The sequence below is a fragment of the Asterias rubens genome, chromosome 6 (assembly GCF_902459465.1).
Source record: "Asterias rubens chromosome 6, eAstRub1.3, whole genome shotgun sequence".
Taxonomy (NCBI): Eukaryota; Metazoa; Echinodermata; class Asteroidea; order Forcipulatida; family Asteriidae; genus Asterias; species Asterias rubens.
The window spans coordinates 11,212,117-11,228,256 of record NC_047067.1 but is presented as its reverse complement, the minus strand read 5'-3'; the positions used below and the strand labels follow the sequence as shown (position 1 = coordinate 11,228,256).

The 16,140-nt window shown below is 39.7% G+C and overlaps 1 protein-coding gene across 1 annotated transcript in view; it reads right to left on the bottom strand.

The window, feature by feature from the left end:
• Positions 1–16,140, bottom strand: part of LOC117291422 — a 156,123-nt gene that overhangs the window by 35,086 nt on the left and 104,897 nt on the right. Inside the window, exons 77-91 of the mRNA XM_033773076.1 lie at positions 16,000–16,110; positions 15,006–15,284; positions 14,317–14,580; positions 13,415–13,705; positions 12,262–12,522; positions 10,375–10,559; positions 9,654–9,768; positions 8,151–8,423; positions 7,270–7,548; positions 6,680–6,943; positions 5,309–5,608; positions 3,587–3,835; positions 2,850–2,947; positions 1,469–1,643; positions 472–768 (exon numbers count right to left, since the gene is read on the bottom strand). Of these exons, the coding sequence (XP_033628967.1) occupies positions 472–768; positions 1,469–1,643; positions 2,850–2,947; positions 3,587–3,835; positions 5,309–5,608; positions 6,680–6,943; positions 7,270–7,548; positions 8,151–8,423; positions 9,654–9,768; positions 10,375–10,559; positions 12,262–12,522; positions 13,415–13,705; positions 14,317–14,580; positions 15,006–15,284; positions 16,000–16,110 (3,441 nt within the window). The remainder of the gene's footprint in view (positions 1–471; positions 769–1,468; positions 1,644–2,849; positions 2,948–3,586; positions 3,836–5,308; positions 5,609–6,679; positions 6,944–7,269; positions 7,549–8,150; positions 8,424–9,653; positions 9,769–10,374; positions 10,560–12,261; positions 12,523–13,414; positions 13,706–14,316; positions 14,581–15,005; positions 15,285–15,999; positions 16,111–16,140) is intronic.

Below are 16,140 nucleotides of genomic sequence, written 5' to 3'. Positions count from 1 at the left end.
TGATGGATATTATTAGTTTTATTTGAACATTGCATAACAAGCTTTTTTTGTGCTAAGAGCTCATAAACATTCCAATCTAACTAAACATTGTTAAAGGCACGGGACACTATTGGTAATTACTCAAAATAATTGTTAGCACAAAAACTTACTTGGTAACAAGCAACAGAGAGCTGTTGATAGTATAAAACATTGTGAGAAATGGCTCCCTGTGAAGTAACGTAATTTTTGAGAAAGAAGTAATTTTCCACTCAGATATTTGAATTTGATTTGAAGGACCTCAGAAGGTTTCACAATGTTTTTTTTCTTCCATTATTATTTTGCAACTTCAAAGACCAATTGAGTTCAAATTTTCACAGGTCTGTTATCTTGTGCGTATGTTGAGATAGTCTTCTCAGTGAGAAGACTGATCTTTGAAAATTACAAATAGTGTCCGATGTCTTTAAAAAAAGAAAGAAATAGAAGTGATCTTACTAGTTATAACATCAAGAGTCAAATCTGCACCCATCTCCAGGGTCGGACCTGAGCCCCTCACAGTCCGTAGGAAAAACTGGTAGTTCACTCCTGGCATCAGCTCTGTCAACTCCACTTGGGTGAAATCCTTAGGGATGGTGACCGGTGATGAAGGACTACCGATGTCCGCTGGGGAGTACGTCAGCTCATATGTATCAAAGTTGCTCACATCTGGGGCATTCCAGAGTAACATAACAGATTGCTCAGTGACTCTTCCTAGTTGCAACGACGATGCGTTTGAAATAGATGTATCCATTTCTGTTTTAAAAGTGAATGAAAGGAGTATTAATAACACATATAAAGCAGTTTACTAGATGAAAATTTGCAATTTGGGGAAAAAATAACTCAAAGAAATTGCACGTTCAATAAATCATCTTTTATCGTCCTCTTTTGGTTACATCATGTTTTTAAACATGACGAAAATCACTTCTAAAGCCCAGTTCATACTTCCTGCGAATGCAAAGCGAAATTTTGACGTAACAGTGCTGTTTTCTTAATCAACATTGATTTACAATTTGTTTAATATTTATCCCTCAAAATTGCTTCTTGTAAATTTTGTGTAAATGCTTGACTGAAAAAAAGAGAAGAACAAAAAGAAGAGCTCTAATAACTGACATTGATTTACTATTTTTTGTTTGTTAATCCCTCGCAATGGCTATGGTAATCTTAATTCATAAATACCTGGAACAGTTTACCCATTCTGATTGGTCGAGAGGGCATCACGTGGGGGAAAGTAAAAAGTGTTTAAATATAGGTGTGACGTGGTAGCTTATCGCGTAGTGTTATCGTGGCAGGGGTCGTGGCCGTTTGATAAAGGCCTGAGCCGAAGGGCCTTAATCGCACGACCACAGCCCTCCTGGTTTTAAACAGAAGTTTAAGGCAGAGTCACTACTCTTTTGTTCCCTTAGTGAAAACTGAGGGGGAAAAAAAGAATTGTTTTCGCTTGAAGGGGTCTCACCTGTTGTGGCTGTGATTGTCTCCTTTTGACTCAGAACCTTAGCAGCTCCAGTTCTCACCGTTGATGCAACACTGATGATGTACCGTGTGTCGGGCTGAAGGCGGGTCAGGTCATAGGTCAAATCGCTTGCAGTCAACATAATGGTGTCCCTTTGACCCTCAGAAGCGTAACACAACTGGATAAAACAGTGAAAGGGTTTAAGCTACATGTAGTATGGAAGAGTGGGTTACAGAACGAGGGGTCAAACACAATGATAAAGATTTTTGTATTTTGCTGGCTTAGTGGAATTCGCAAAAAGTAGCTACAGTGTGTAAGCACAACAAAATTATGCTTACAAAAAATAAGGTCACCAGCCAAAACACCACCTCACATGTACTATCTGTGGTGGCTGGTATCCTGCTTTATTTTGCTAAGCAGAAATTGTTTAAGCAGTATTTTCTGCCTAATAAGCCACAGCTTTATAAAATTGGGCACAGATCGAGTATTATGGTCAAGAATCTTTTGCTGACATTGAAAGAAGTGCTTTCTTTAGAGTCCAGCTTTCTCAATCAGAGCATACTGATCAAAATGTTGAGTTGAAACCAACAGTTCTTTCCAGAACCACACTTATTTAGAGATTATCATTACATGCAGTTTCCGCAAACCTTACTATATCGTATTTCCACCGTGCAAAGTTTCAAATCCTACTTGGGCAAATAAGTCACACACGAACAATGGACACACACTTTTGTAACAAAATTCTATCCTTGTTTGTACGAATAAATTTGTTTTTAAAATGTAAATTTCTTAAATAGCCAGGGAAGAAAATTTCTCAATTTTGGCTGTTAACTATCCCTAAGGGTCTACAGAATTGGTATCTGGACAACATTGGGCAATACATTTATTTTAGTATAACTTCTATCAAATGATAACCAAAATGTTTGTATTTGTTACGCACGTAAATCTTGAAGACTTATCCTTTGAGTTTCTTAAATACTCAGTCATTTACCTTCTGTTTTTGTTAACCACAATCCTCATGTGCTTCTGAGTGTGTGCAGACAAAAATACATGACAACATACTTCAATTTGTTACTACTATCCAACGTTCCCCTCCAGTGTCACACTTTTGTGCCCATTAGTGTGGAATAGACTGTATTGAATATGTCGTCACCATTCAAATATCTGACCTATGACATGGCGTTTGTGCGCGAGTGCGTGCGTGTGTGCATGCATGTGCCGTTGAAATCAAACAGGGAATGTTGCGAGCTGCGTGATTCATTGGAGTACGCGTTTTGAGGCGCATACGGTTTGCCCTACAAGATGGCGACTTTCATAGCCAAAAAGGGGTTATTCAATATGGTCTATTGCCCATCTTATGCATTGCTTGGTCATATGCACTAACCTCATATCCATCAGCTCCAGGTGAGGGCTGCCATGACACAGTGATCAGTGTGTCGGTTTTAACATCCACTGTGGGCGGAGCGGGCAACGCCAAGGGTCCTGCATTAACACACAAACAAAAATCATAAAATTACTTGGTTCATACATAGCGCTTTCACACCCCTAGGGGCATATCAAAGCGTTCAGTGTTATTTCCTGAAAGTTATGTGGAGCTACGTATGAGACATATTCCTTTTTATAACACCCCTTACTGCCTTTTCATTGGTTTAGAGCGCGTCACATGATATGTCTTAGTTTTACCAGACGGCGGCCGTGTGATATTGCATCGTTTGCCGTGTGATAATCCGACGACTATCACACGGCGTGCAGTACCCAGGCGTCTTTTTACCATACTTCGAATCCAATCAGTTGTGCATCTGTGTATCTGAAATGCGCGTACGAGCGTTACGCATACGAGGATGATAAATAGTCTGTTGGGGTGTCATAAAACAAATATTGATTGCTTTAACTCGTGCAATGGTTAAAACTCTGACTCCCTCGTAGTTCTCCAGAACGTTCCATTTTCCCTCGGCTACGCCTCGGGAAAATTGAACACTCCGGGGATCACCTCGGGAGTCGTAGTTTTAACCATAGCACTCGAAGCAGTCAATAGTTGTATAATAGCACCAAATAATGGTTTACTAGTTGCTACACTACCTCCTAGGGCTTAAACCGGGTTACCCCTTATACTATACTTACTTGTATACTGCATTATCTGAAAAATGTCAGTGGCGGAAGTTGTGAGATCAAATGAGTACAGAGTAGCTGGTGAGAGTCCCGTCACAGTGTACTCCTTGATAGTGTTGGCTAGCGACACTGAATTCGAAGGCGCATTGTCCGATGACCAACTCAGGATGGTCGGATTGGCACCTGTTGGTGGCTCCCAGTACAAATCGATCTCCGTCTCGGTGATGTCTCCAATGACTAGTTCTCCCGGTACGGCAGGATCTTCAACAAATAAAGTTTGAATGAAATTAAATAAGGAAGATCGTTTGAAAAGGGTTTTGGGTACTTTTTATACGTACAAAAAAGACACAAATGTCCACAGATTTACCCCAATACAGTTTAAAGATAATGATGGTATAAAGCTTCCTTAAAAATACTACTTGCTGTTTTTTATTTTTTTTTTATTTCTTTTTTATACAAAGTAATTTTCATCTCAGGGATATACGGTTTTACATAACTCTCCTGAAAACATTGCTCTGTACTTTTCAAATTTTTCTCTCAAAAACTTGAGGACTAATGAAGCTGAAACTTCTACAGGTAAATTATCTTACAGACATCTTCATTTTACAGTGAGCAGGGATGCATGTCATTGCCACAACCTTGATCAACAAAAGGTATCAAAACCCTTTAAGGCACCTTCTCAAAAGTGTTCCTGTGGATAATTGGGGGAAAGCTAATCCACTAAAGATCTCTTCTTCTTCTTCTTTTGTTTGATCTCTGGACCAGGGTGAACATTGAACATAATTAAATCGGTAGTCAATCATTGACAATAAAAGTTGAGGGTTTTGTTTAAAGGTCAGACTTTTGGTGACCATTCAAAGACCATTTCATCCACACAAATGTTGACAGACTCCTTGCCGAGGAATCTGTGGTTCGGCAAACTGATAAGGTCGTATATCCCTCAGCAATGTTCTTATGACATGCCTTCTACTCAATGTGACGCTTCAGCGAGTCTTAGTACTTCTGGGAAGTCATTGAAAGTACCTCAACCAGGGGTGCGTTCCACGTGCGCAAACGTTGCCAACGTTTGCGCACGTTCGCCAACAATTTCGAGTGGAACGAGTTGTGAGCCGAACGTTAGACACCATAGGCCAACCTACTTCTGAGGTGTTAGTGAGTGATTTTAAGATGGCGGACAACAACACGATAAGCAGACGATATTATTTTCTTGTCACAAACATATTTACACATGTATATTGTAATTTTGGTGGTTAATAATGCAGTCAGGTTGAGAAGAAACAACAACCGAATTAGTTGGTGTCATAATGTACAAAAGAGGAGTAAAATATACCTTCAATACAGCAAAAATCAATGTTATAAAAATAACCGGTACACAGTGTTGCCACCTTCAATACAGAGCGCCGCCATTATACATCACGAAGTGAGCGACCACTTGTTCCAACAAACAAAAATGCTTGAGCGAATTGTTGCAATCTGTAAGTGCAAGTGGAAGATGGAAGGGAAGGTGCTTGGGTATAAGCAAGGGGGAAGGGGGTGTTGGGGCAAATGAGGGAATATCCTTATGCATTGACGCCATCTTGCTGCCATCTTAGAGGTTAAACAGCGACGAAATAATTGAAACGCACAGATTTGTACTCGCGTCGCACAGGATTGGCTGATGAACAACCTCCTTTTGACCTCTAGGTGAGTGGCGCCCAACAGAAATGACGTCATGTGCGTAAGGTCTACACCAACCTGTCGTGAACGGGATCTGGACCGTTGTGCTCTCCTCATCAACACTGATGGTGTTAAGTGTTACGATGTAGTCAGTGCCCGGTTCCAAGCCTGTTAAGACGATCTGAGGGCAGGCGTCTACAGGAAGCGTCACCTCAACCATCAGGGGAGTGCCTGCTCCAGCGCCACTTAAAATGTTGTCCAGAATGAATCTGATCCTGTCCAGAATGCCTGCCAGAGCAGCTTGCAGATCGATACCGAGGGTGGCTCCATGGGAGTTGGGCGAAACAGCGATATCGTTTGTAGTCAAAGATGATGGTTCTGAAAGCAAAGGGAATGTTGGTCAAGAAGTGTCACTGTGGTCCAGTGGTTATAGACCTTTATTACGGTGAAGCCATCTTGAATTTCACCCATAGACCTTTCTTTTGCAACGTCACAGCCTGAGTTTTTGCCAACCAAGATTGGAAAACTATGGAAAGCCATAAGTGCAAATCAAGAGAAGATCGCTATTTTTGGTAATAATGTAACAAAATTTGTTGATTTTGCTAAAAACAAAACAACTAATTATGAGAGGCTTTTTATTTAACTGAAAGTTTGCAGAAAATGTTGAATTTTGTTAAAACATCTGTTTTAACAATTTAGTATTTTACTAACATTCGGCCGACCATGCCAACCAAGGCGGTTTGTTTATCAACAAAAGAAAGGTCTACTGATACCAATGTTACCAATCCAAGGCTGGAAGAACAAAATAGTCTGGTTCCTAATTACAAAATGATTATTAGTATTCGTTATTTTTTATTCCATACGAGGAAAAAGACCAAGATGGAGGCAGCATGATCAAGGTCTATTGACTGCAGGACTAGCTATCACAAGGTTGTGGGTTTGAGTCCTACCAAGGTAACTGCTACATGTACATGTAGTTCCACATATGGCTAGATGAAGTATTGTCGTAAAAGTACCGAATCACAGTTTCTTGATTTGTGCAAATCATAATCATAGACGCTAAACCAACACGACCACTATTTGAATGAGAGAGATTGGCTTGGTGTCTATTGACCCCTTGCACGCGCGTCACACGCGGCGACTGATGCCACGCTCACCATGTTGGTGGTCAATAGGCTTATGTGTAAACGCCGCGTCACCTAAAAATGCGCACTTCACTGAATAACACAAGTTGACATTGACCACCAAAATGGCGCATCCAAGATAATTCTGATGATGACGTCAGGTGAAATGAGTCAATATCCTTTTTTTGTCCCCGCCTTAATAAACCAATGTGTTGAAATAGAAATTTTTTTAAGGGGTAGCCACAGCACCTTGTAGGTTGTGACACTGTATTATAATAATCACAATAATAGTATAAACAAATTCTAAGTTCTACTGTACACTCACTGAGTCTAAAAGATTCCTTGGCGTATGGTGTTATAGTACCAGCTGCGTCAACTGTGTTGACAATGAGTTTGTAGTTCTGGCCCGGTGTGAGTCCATCCAGACGCTTCATCGGGTTGTTAGAGATCGGTATGCTGCTTGACGAATCCCCAGCGGAGATGGGCGGGTCATAGATAAACTGGTACTCGGTGATTGGGTTGTTGCTCGGCACCCACGAGACGCTGATGGTGGTGTCGGCAATCGGAACTACCGTGATCAAAACGTCACCTGAATAACACAGATATTATCAATCTTTAACAACAGTTGAGTATTAATAATAATAGTGGCACAGAAATGGAAGAAAAAAAGAGGAACATCAAAACCAAAATAGAGGAAATCAGCTGAAAAAAAAGTCTTACATGGCCGATTAAATGTATGATAATGCAGAGATCCAGCCATAGCCACCAATGAAAAAGAAAACCAATAAAAAATTATTAAAAATGTATGATTTTTTTTTTTTACGCAAATTAAAAATGAAAAAAACCAAAAATCTCCAAACTTTCAAACATCAGACAAATGTTATTTTAATGACTGACTTCAGGGCGTCACACTACCTGTAGTTTGACTGATAGATGCAGGGCGACTTCTCGTCTGATCAATGCCGAGCCCGGCCAAAGTGCGAATGTACACAATGTAATCCGTGGTTGGGTTGAGTTGTTCGATCGTCACCGACAGCACATTGACGCCTCGGGAAGCCACCACGCTGGGTGGACCGTTGGACTCTGAGATGGAGACTTCGTAGCCGCTGACCTCACTGACCGCAGCATCCCAGACCACAGTGATGCTGGACTGGCTGACCTCGGCAACTTGGGGGTTCCGTGGAGGAGCAGCGACTGTAAGAAAATGTTGTTTATAAAACATGTTATTTAGTTGATTTCATGCTAAACAAAAGATAGTTGAAACATACCTACATGTACATACATGTATAGCAAAAACCAACGAAACAAACCAAACCTATATACCGTACTGTCACCATTGTCATGACATCACAAAGTGCGCAACCAATTGCTCCCTATTGGCACTGAACACTATTGGTAACACTTTTTGGTAATTACTCAAAATAATCATAGCATAAAAAATTACTTGGTGATGAGCAATGGAGATGCTGTTGATAGTATAAAATATTGAAGAAAATGGCTCCGTCTGAATAAACATAGTTTTTTGAGAAAGAGGTGATTTCTCACTTAAGTATTCAGGCCTGAAGCCTTTTATTAAGCATTCTGAAAGCAGACAATTTTGTGCAACAAAGGTGTTTTTTCAAATTATTCTCTAGCATATTCGGAGACAAATTGAGTCCAAATTTTCAAAAGTTTTTTATTTTTATACTTATGTTGGGATACACAAAGTGAGAATACTGGTCTTTGACAGTTATCAAACATGTCCAGTGCCTTAATTTATAAAAGAAAAAGAAAATCTGCAAAATGCCCACACTCACTTGCCCGGAATGGTCTAGTGTTGCTTTCCAAGCCGCCAATCCCAGTCACGTCCACGTAAAGGACATAGCGTGTTCCTGGCAGGAGTCCGGAGAATGTGTGTTCCCTCGTGGAATCCACTGCGACGTTGGTTGTTTGCAGACGGGCCAAGGTGTTGGGGTATCCAATACTTAACTCATACCCTGATGCTGATTGGTAGACCGTCACGCCCCAGCTGAAGGTTACTGAAGTCTCTTGAACGTTGACAAGTAGAATCTCTGCTGGGCCGGGAATGGCTGTTGAGGGGAAGTGATGAAATTAGAAATTCATTCACAGCTAATAATAATACACAGAATAATAATAATAACAAAAGCATTTTAGATATCGCATTTTATATTTATAAAAATTATTCTGGTTTGTTCTTATTAAAAGCAAGAGGTAGGCAACTACAAAACAGTAGCATATATAACCATGATCACACTTATAACGTATCAATGCGCTTTACATTAGTGTCCGAATACATTCCAGTAATCTTTCTCAGCTCCCTGGGGAAGTTGTAGCCCTGGCTTTTTCAATCACAACGTCTACCCTCGCAGGTACCCATTTATACCCCTGGGTGAAGAGAGGCAATTATTGCAATGCATCTTGCTCAAGGACACAAGTTTCATGACAGGGATTCGAACCCACACCCGACATAACACATAATATCTTGTTTAATATCCTTTTCTTTGTTTATTTTTATTTGATGTAATTTTTTAACATGATGTTGACATGTGCAATTCAGTTTAAAACTGAGAGACGTGTTTTAAATAGAACTGAGTTGAACATTGTCTTAACCACCAGAACTTGAGTTTGATGCTCTAAAACTTGTAATTGGGGCTCAAGCAGGGCTGTTAGGGCTGAAAGGGTAAATGAACAAGTAAGTTTGGAGAACCGTATAGTTTGTAACACCAGGGGCCGGTTTCACAAAGAGCTATAAATTGATGGCATCTGCAAATCAAACTTAGTTGCTTGGTAAAGTGTGATGCAATGTAAAGTCGCAATGTTAATCAGTACTGACAATTTGTCTTATAATGGATTTTATTGCTTTGTGTAACCGATCCAAAATCAAAATTCAAAACAACAAAAAACACAACATATAATAATTGATTTTTGACTTCTAAGGTTTTCCAGCCGTGACACTTGTGTCCTTAAGTAAGACACTAAACCACTGCTTCGTCCTTTGGATGGGACGTAAAGCTGTTGGTCCCATGTGTTGTGTAACGCATGTAAAAGGACCTAGTGCACTTATCGAAAAGAGAAGGGGTTAGCCCCGGTGTTCCTGGCTGTGGCTGCCGAATGCGCCGCAGCACCTTGTAAACCAATTATAAGGTGCTTCATAATTGGGTCTCATAACTTCCTAACCCTTCTTTCTGTATAATGTATATACTCAGCGCCTTGAGTACCTTGTTTGGTAGATACGTGCGCTATATAAGAGTTTGATATTATTATTATAATTATTATATTATTCCTTGAAGATGAAGTACCTGTTGTTACTATGACGGGTGTAGGTGGACTGCTCTCCTCTAACTCTCCTTCACCAACAAAGGTCACAATGTTAAAGGTGTATTCAGTGTCAGGTTGTAGTCCTTCAATGGTGGCCTGAGGTGAGAAATATTCACTCAGTTATTTATCTGAAACTATAACTGTAAAGCTCATCAACATTAAAGGACTTGGAGTAATTTTTGTAACACAAAACACAATGTCCACAGATTTACATTAAAAGGGTTGATAATAATGATGGTAGAAAGCTTCCCTTAAAGTGTTATTTACTGAGATTCTGTTGTTCATTGAGAAATGAGTAAAACAATGACACAAAAATTCATTTTCAGGCTAAAATAGTTTTTGTCTCCTGAGAGAAAAATATTACAAGGGAAGCTTTCTACCAGCATTATAGTAGAGTGTCATGGCCGAGTGGTTAAAACATCAACAATATTTTTTGTAAAACTGTTTCACTCTTTACTAAAAAAAAGATTCAACACCTCAGTAAGTAATATTTTAAAAGAGAAACTTTCTATTAACATTATCTTCCAACTGTGTAAGGTTGCTGTAAATCTGTGGACATTGTGTTCTGTCTCCTAGGAAAAGTCAAATTTTTGATTTTGAAGAAGGTACATTTAGAATCTTGGCAATAGTACATAAACACAACTGGTACCAGTTCCCAATTAAGTTGTTTGAGTGACAAACAAAACCCTCTACAACACTCACCGATGGGGCAAGGAGATCTGTGACTACAATCGGATCCTGGGCGCTATCCTGGGGCTCATAGGTAACCCGGTAACCGCTGGCAACAGCGTATCCAGCCTGTGCAGGTTCCACAGGGTCCCAGCTTAGGTCCACTGATTCTATAGTACTAGACGACACAACAGAATCCACAGCAACTGCTTCTGGAACTATAGAAACCAAGTTGTTTTCAATATGAATTTCTCTGGTGGTACTATTTCCCCCTTTTAAATGTCTTTTAAATACGATTAGGTTACCCTTGCATGCACCATTTCTTCAAGTGATAAATTTATCAGATGGACACATAAATTGCAATTGATTGCTCTCCAAAAAACAGATCACACACTGCTAAAAATGGTATTCTTGCAATAAGAAAAACATCTTATTTTGAGAATATATTTCTAGGGAGTGACACAAGAAATATATTTTCAAAGTAAGATGTTTTTCTTGTTTCAAGAAAATCATTTTTAGCAGAGCAAAGGCACCCTCACCAAGAGACTCTTTCCTTTACTGAAAACTGTGTGGCCGTGCACTCTTTAGTGTTTGTTTTACAAATATTTTTCTAAAAGGATTTAAACCGGTCACTAGCGATCGGTCAGCGTATGAAAGAGTTAACAGAGATTGCATTTTCAAATGTTTATATTATCCGTTACAATTAATTATTTAAAGACAAATATTGGGAAAGAATAATGAGAAAAAAACAATGACTAATAGTAAGAAAATAGGCAAGAATTTAGTACGTTTTGAAAATAATTGAAACCAATTTCATACAAATATAAAACAAAGATAATGGCTATAGATAGCTCTGCTGGCAGAGCGCTGGCATGTTAATCCTGAGGTCGTTGGTTCAAATCCTGCTCCCGTAAATTTTCCTTTGTTCAAACCCTAATCATTCAAATATTAACCCAGTTGGTTTCCCTTGTGGTTTATGACTTGATATCTATTAACTACATGTATAAAAACCGATGGGCCTTATGCATTGACACCATCCAGACCCAATGTTAGAGGTAAACCGATGGCGAAATAAAGTTGAAATGCACAGATTTGATTACACTGCGCACAGAATTGGCCACTGAACAGCCTCTATTCGACCTCTATAGATGAGGGCGCTGTGCTCAAACAACTTCATGTGCATAAGGTCTACTATGGTTTTCCCGTTTTCCAATGCTGGACCTACACTCTGGAATGATTTACATGTACCTCTTCAAACTCGAAACATTTCTAGTCTTGATACTTTCAAGATTAAGTTAAAAACCACATTGTTTAATGTCGCTTTTGTGTAATTGGTCTATGTCTTACTTTCCTTGCTATGCGTAGTTCCCCTCTTGTGGGCCTTAAAGAGTTCGGGTACTTTTTCAAAATGTCCACAGATTTACATTTAACTTTTAGGGTTTGAAGATAATGATAGTGGAAAGCTTGTCTTCAAATATTACTAACTAAGGTTGTGTAGTTTTTGAGAAATGAGTAAAACAAGTCACAAAATAGTTTTGGTCTCATGAGACCAAAATTATTTTAGCATGTAAAATCTCCTTAACCAGTTATGATATTTTACCAAAACCATAGCATAACTGGTTAATACGTTTTTACATGCTAAAACTGAGACGAAAATAATTACTTTTACTCATTTCTTAAAAACTACAGCACTTCAGTAAGTAAAATTTCAAGGGAAGCTTTCTACTATCATAATCTTTCTACTATCTTAACTGTGTAAGTTTAATGTATATCTGTGGACATTGTGTTAGGAAAAAGTACATATACCCTTTAAGCACCTCATTTTGGTGGCTTATAAATATTCTTTATTATTATTATTATTATTATTATTATTATTACAACATAAAGAAAGCTCCACAGGATGGTAAGAAATCAACTTACTTGTAAACTGTGTGACGACGAAGTCATCTGTTGTTTGGCCAACGATGCTCAAGGTGAATGTATACTGCACGCCAGGTATCAAGTCCATAGCATTATAACTACGTGCATTTGTATCCAGAAATTCATCAGCTTTCTCCACATTGTTGGCGTCCACTACTCTGACCATGTACCCAGTCAACAACCCCGTAGCTGGGTTAATGCGGACCGTAATCTGATGTGTCTCCACCAGAGTAACAGTCAAGCTTGCTGGAGGGGCAGATTCTGTATAATAATAATAATAATAACAACAATAATAATAATATTGATAACAATAATAATAATAACATGTTCTATATAGCACATTTCCAAAGAGCTATATATATTTATTAGAGCGCTAACACCCCGTTATACACACACTAAGGTTTTGAAGCAGTGTGGGCGCATCCATGTTTATGTACAGACCAATACAAAAGCTTGAGTTGGCCATTGGTAAATCACTGGCAAATGACCGAAACAGTTATTGGGTACAGCCACGAAAAAAGCACCCCTCATGAACTGAGAAAAAAAAAAAAAAGAAAGGAACACAAAAGGTCTCCATATACATGTAGGGGAATTCTAAAGGCTCAAGTGCTCATCTACAAGGAAATCTGTGTACAAAGTCAATGGGAGGTTCTTAACTTTATGAACAACAGACAAGAAGAAAAGGTGTCTCCGCAGGGATGCAGAAAATAGAATGTGAGAATGTGTGAAGTTTGGGTTATTTTTGTGTGAGCATACAAGAGTGCCCTTGTGGGGTCTTTTACATAAATAGACAATGGAACTCACAAGGGAATTCTTTGTTATACATGAATCCCACAAGGGAATTCCTTACACAAGGGAATAAAAGAATAAGAGAAGGAACCCCCAAAACGAAAAAGGAATGCCTTTTTTTTTTTAACTGTTTGCTTTGAAAAGTTGGGAATGGAATTCACTGTTTGTTTACGGCTAAATTGTTACCCCGTTTTAAATTTCCCAACCCTAACCTTGTCCACAAGTCTCAGGCTTGGAATTTCATCTTCGAGCAAGGCCATTTTCATTTTAAAAAGGGCACTTTCATTGGAAACTCTTAAAGTCAATTGGAAACTTTAAAGGGGCACTCTGTGGTCTCCGTGTAATTCCACGCCTGAAGTCTCACCTGTATTGACAGTCAGTTCCGCCGGAATGCTCTCTTTAATCAAGTCTCCGAACTGGCTGAATACGTTAATGGTGACAGTGTATGAGGTGGCTGGGTCCAAACCACGGAGGACGAACTCTCTTGGGTCGTTGCGACTGCGCGTGGTGGGACTTGGTGTTCGTCCTACATCACCGGCGAGGTCGGCGTAGCGGATTTTGTAACCGTCATAGTTGCCAGCAGAGGGCGCATCCCACTCCAGGGAGATCGAAGAGGAAGTCTGCAGCGAGGAACGTAGTTGGGTCGACTCGGGATCTAACAGGGGGAGGGGTAAAAATAATAGTAAGATTAAAAAAATTGAATAAACTGCAAACAAATATTCAAAAACTTAGCAGAAAAACAAAATAGAACTTTTTATGAAAGAGGAACCAGACAAGACACACTGGTGGCAATTTTAGGCCGTGTCCAAACGGCACCCTCGGCTACAGCTACAGCTAGATCACGCACATCTGCCTATACTTCAACACAAGCAGACACGATGATCAAGCCTTAGCGGTAGCCACCGTTTCGGAAACACCTTTCTGTGGAAATCATTTGTAGAAGTGCCTTGACAGACTTAGAACATCAACCGGCCGGTGAAAAGTGTCTCTCAAGAAGTGGGGATACTTAGACTTTGAAGACGTGACCTGCATATGTAACACAGAGCCTCAAACTAAGGAGCTCCTCCTGAGATGCCCCCTACTGGAGCAAGAATGCAAAACTGAGGACCTTGCAGAGTATATTGCTAGGAACTGTGTCAAGTTCTGGCTGAAACACAATATCTAGTGTGTGTAGATACAATAAGAAGAAGATCTGTAGAAAAGACAGTGGCTGGCTACAGACCTACAGTGGGAAAGAGGTTGTAAGAAATCAGTGTAAAAACTCACCAGTCACCACTCTTGTGGAATCTGACAGTTTTGTGATGCCAGTAGCAGCTACTGCTGAGTAAAGCTCTAGAGTATACAGCTGACCCGGCGTTAGGGACGTGAGTATGGCTTGCCGGACGTCAATCCCGCTGACCAGAGGGGAGTCTTTGTCACCATCTGATGGAGTGTAGGCCAGCTGGTAGCTGTCGAACGTCCAGACCTCGGCCGACCACTGAACGTTTATTGTAGTGGTGTCTGAAAACAGCACTGTCAGTCGTGCCGCTTCTGTTGAGACAACAATAAATCAGAGACATTTGATACATCTTCATTCATAGTGAGTAGGGATTCATGTCATGGCCAAAAACTTGATCTACAAAAGGTAGCAAAACCCTTTAAAAGTTACAATTTGAACTTAAAGAGCAATACAAGTTTTTCATGGAGGCCTTGAATACATGTATTATTATTATTCATGGTTTATTAAAAACATTCAATTTAGTTGCCATAGGCAAAGTTACATTGAATTTCCAAACTTACATTAAAAACTTTAAAATTACAGACAGAGCAAAACTGGGTTTGACATTAAAAAACAAGGGGGCATAAAAAGCACACAGGAATTCAACTTATAGCGAGATGTAGCTAAACATAAACAAACCAAATGGCAAAAATTAGCCCAAGTGGTGTTACCACAAACCAAATAAAGGATGACTTACTTGTAGTAAACGTTTCCCGAAGCTCAGTGCTTGAGACAGTGAGTGCTTGATCGCCGACTGTGCTCTTAACGATTGCAGTGTACATCGTGTTTGGCTCCAGGCTGTCCAGGGTGATGCTCGTCATCGACGGCAAGACTGAGGTCATGCTCTGTGTCGGTGACCCCTCGGCCGTGAACTGCACGCTGTAGATGTCCAGATTGCCTTGGGCTAACAGCCAATCCAGGGTCGCACTGGTTGCCGTCACACTGGATACCCTGAGGCTGACTGGTGCACTAGGTCCTTAAAAAATCATGATAATAATAAAAGTGGCTTCTTATATAGCGCGCATACCCATCATTCAAGGACACTCAAGGCACTTTAACATACCGGGTTTAATAATGGTTAACAAGGTGCTGTGGCGCAATATGCAGCCAATCAAACCAGGAACACTAGGGCAAACCCCCTCTCTGTGCGATCACTGGGTTCTGTTACAATATCAACATCTACCTCTAAAATTGTTGTCAATTGCACGAGCCTCTATTTGTTTGTGGTTGTAGAAAGTTTTCAAGTCCAGATAAAATGTTTAAAAATAACTAAATAAATTAGGTCCAAGTATCATTTTGTGGGAACTCTCATGATTAAATGCATTGGACACCTTTGGTTGTCAAAGACCAGTATTTTCACTTGGTGTATCCCAACATATGCACAAAAGAACAAATCTGAAAGAGAATTTTGACTCAATTGGTCATCAAAGTTGCAAGAGAATAATGAAAGAAAAAAACACCCTTGTTGCACTAATTTGTGTGCTCTAGATTTTAGGCCTGAGGACTTCTAATATTTGATTAAGAAATCACCTCTTTCTCATAAACTACAAAACTTAAGAGGAAGCTGTTTCTCAAAATGTTTTGTACTATCAACAGCTCTCCATTGCACATTACAATGTAAGTTTTTATGCTAACAGTTATTTTGAGTAGTTACTAATAATGTCCAGTGCCTTTAAAGGCTGGGTACTTACTTGTATACTGGAGTTTAACATCCGACTGGCTTGAAGCATCATTAAGGACTACCTGAAGTTTGTAGAGGGTTCCTGAGTTCAGACCACTGAAGGCAGCAATGGTTGGTTGACCTGTAGGTGAATACATAAGTTTGTTTTATT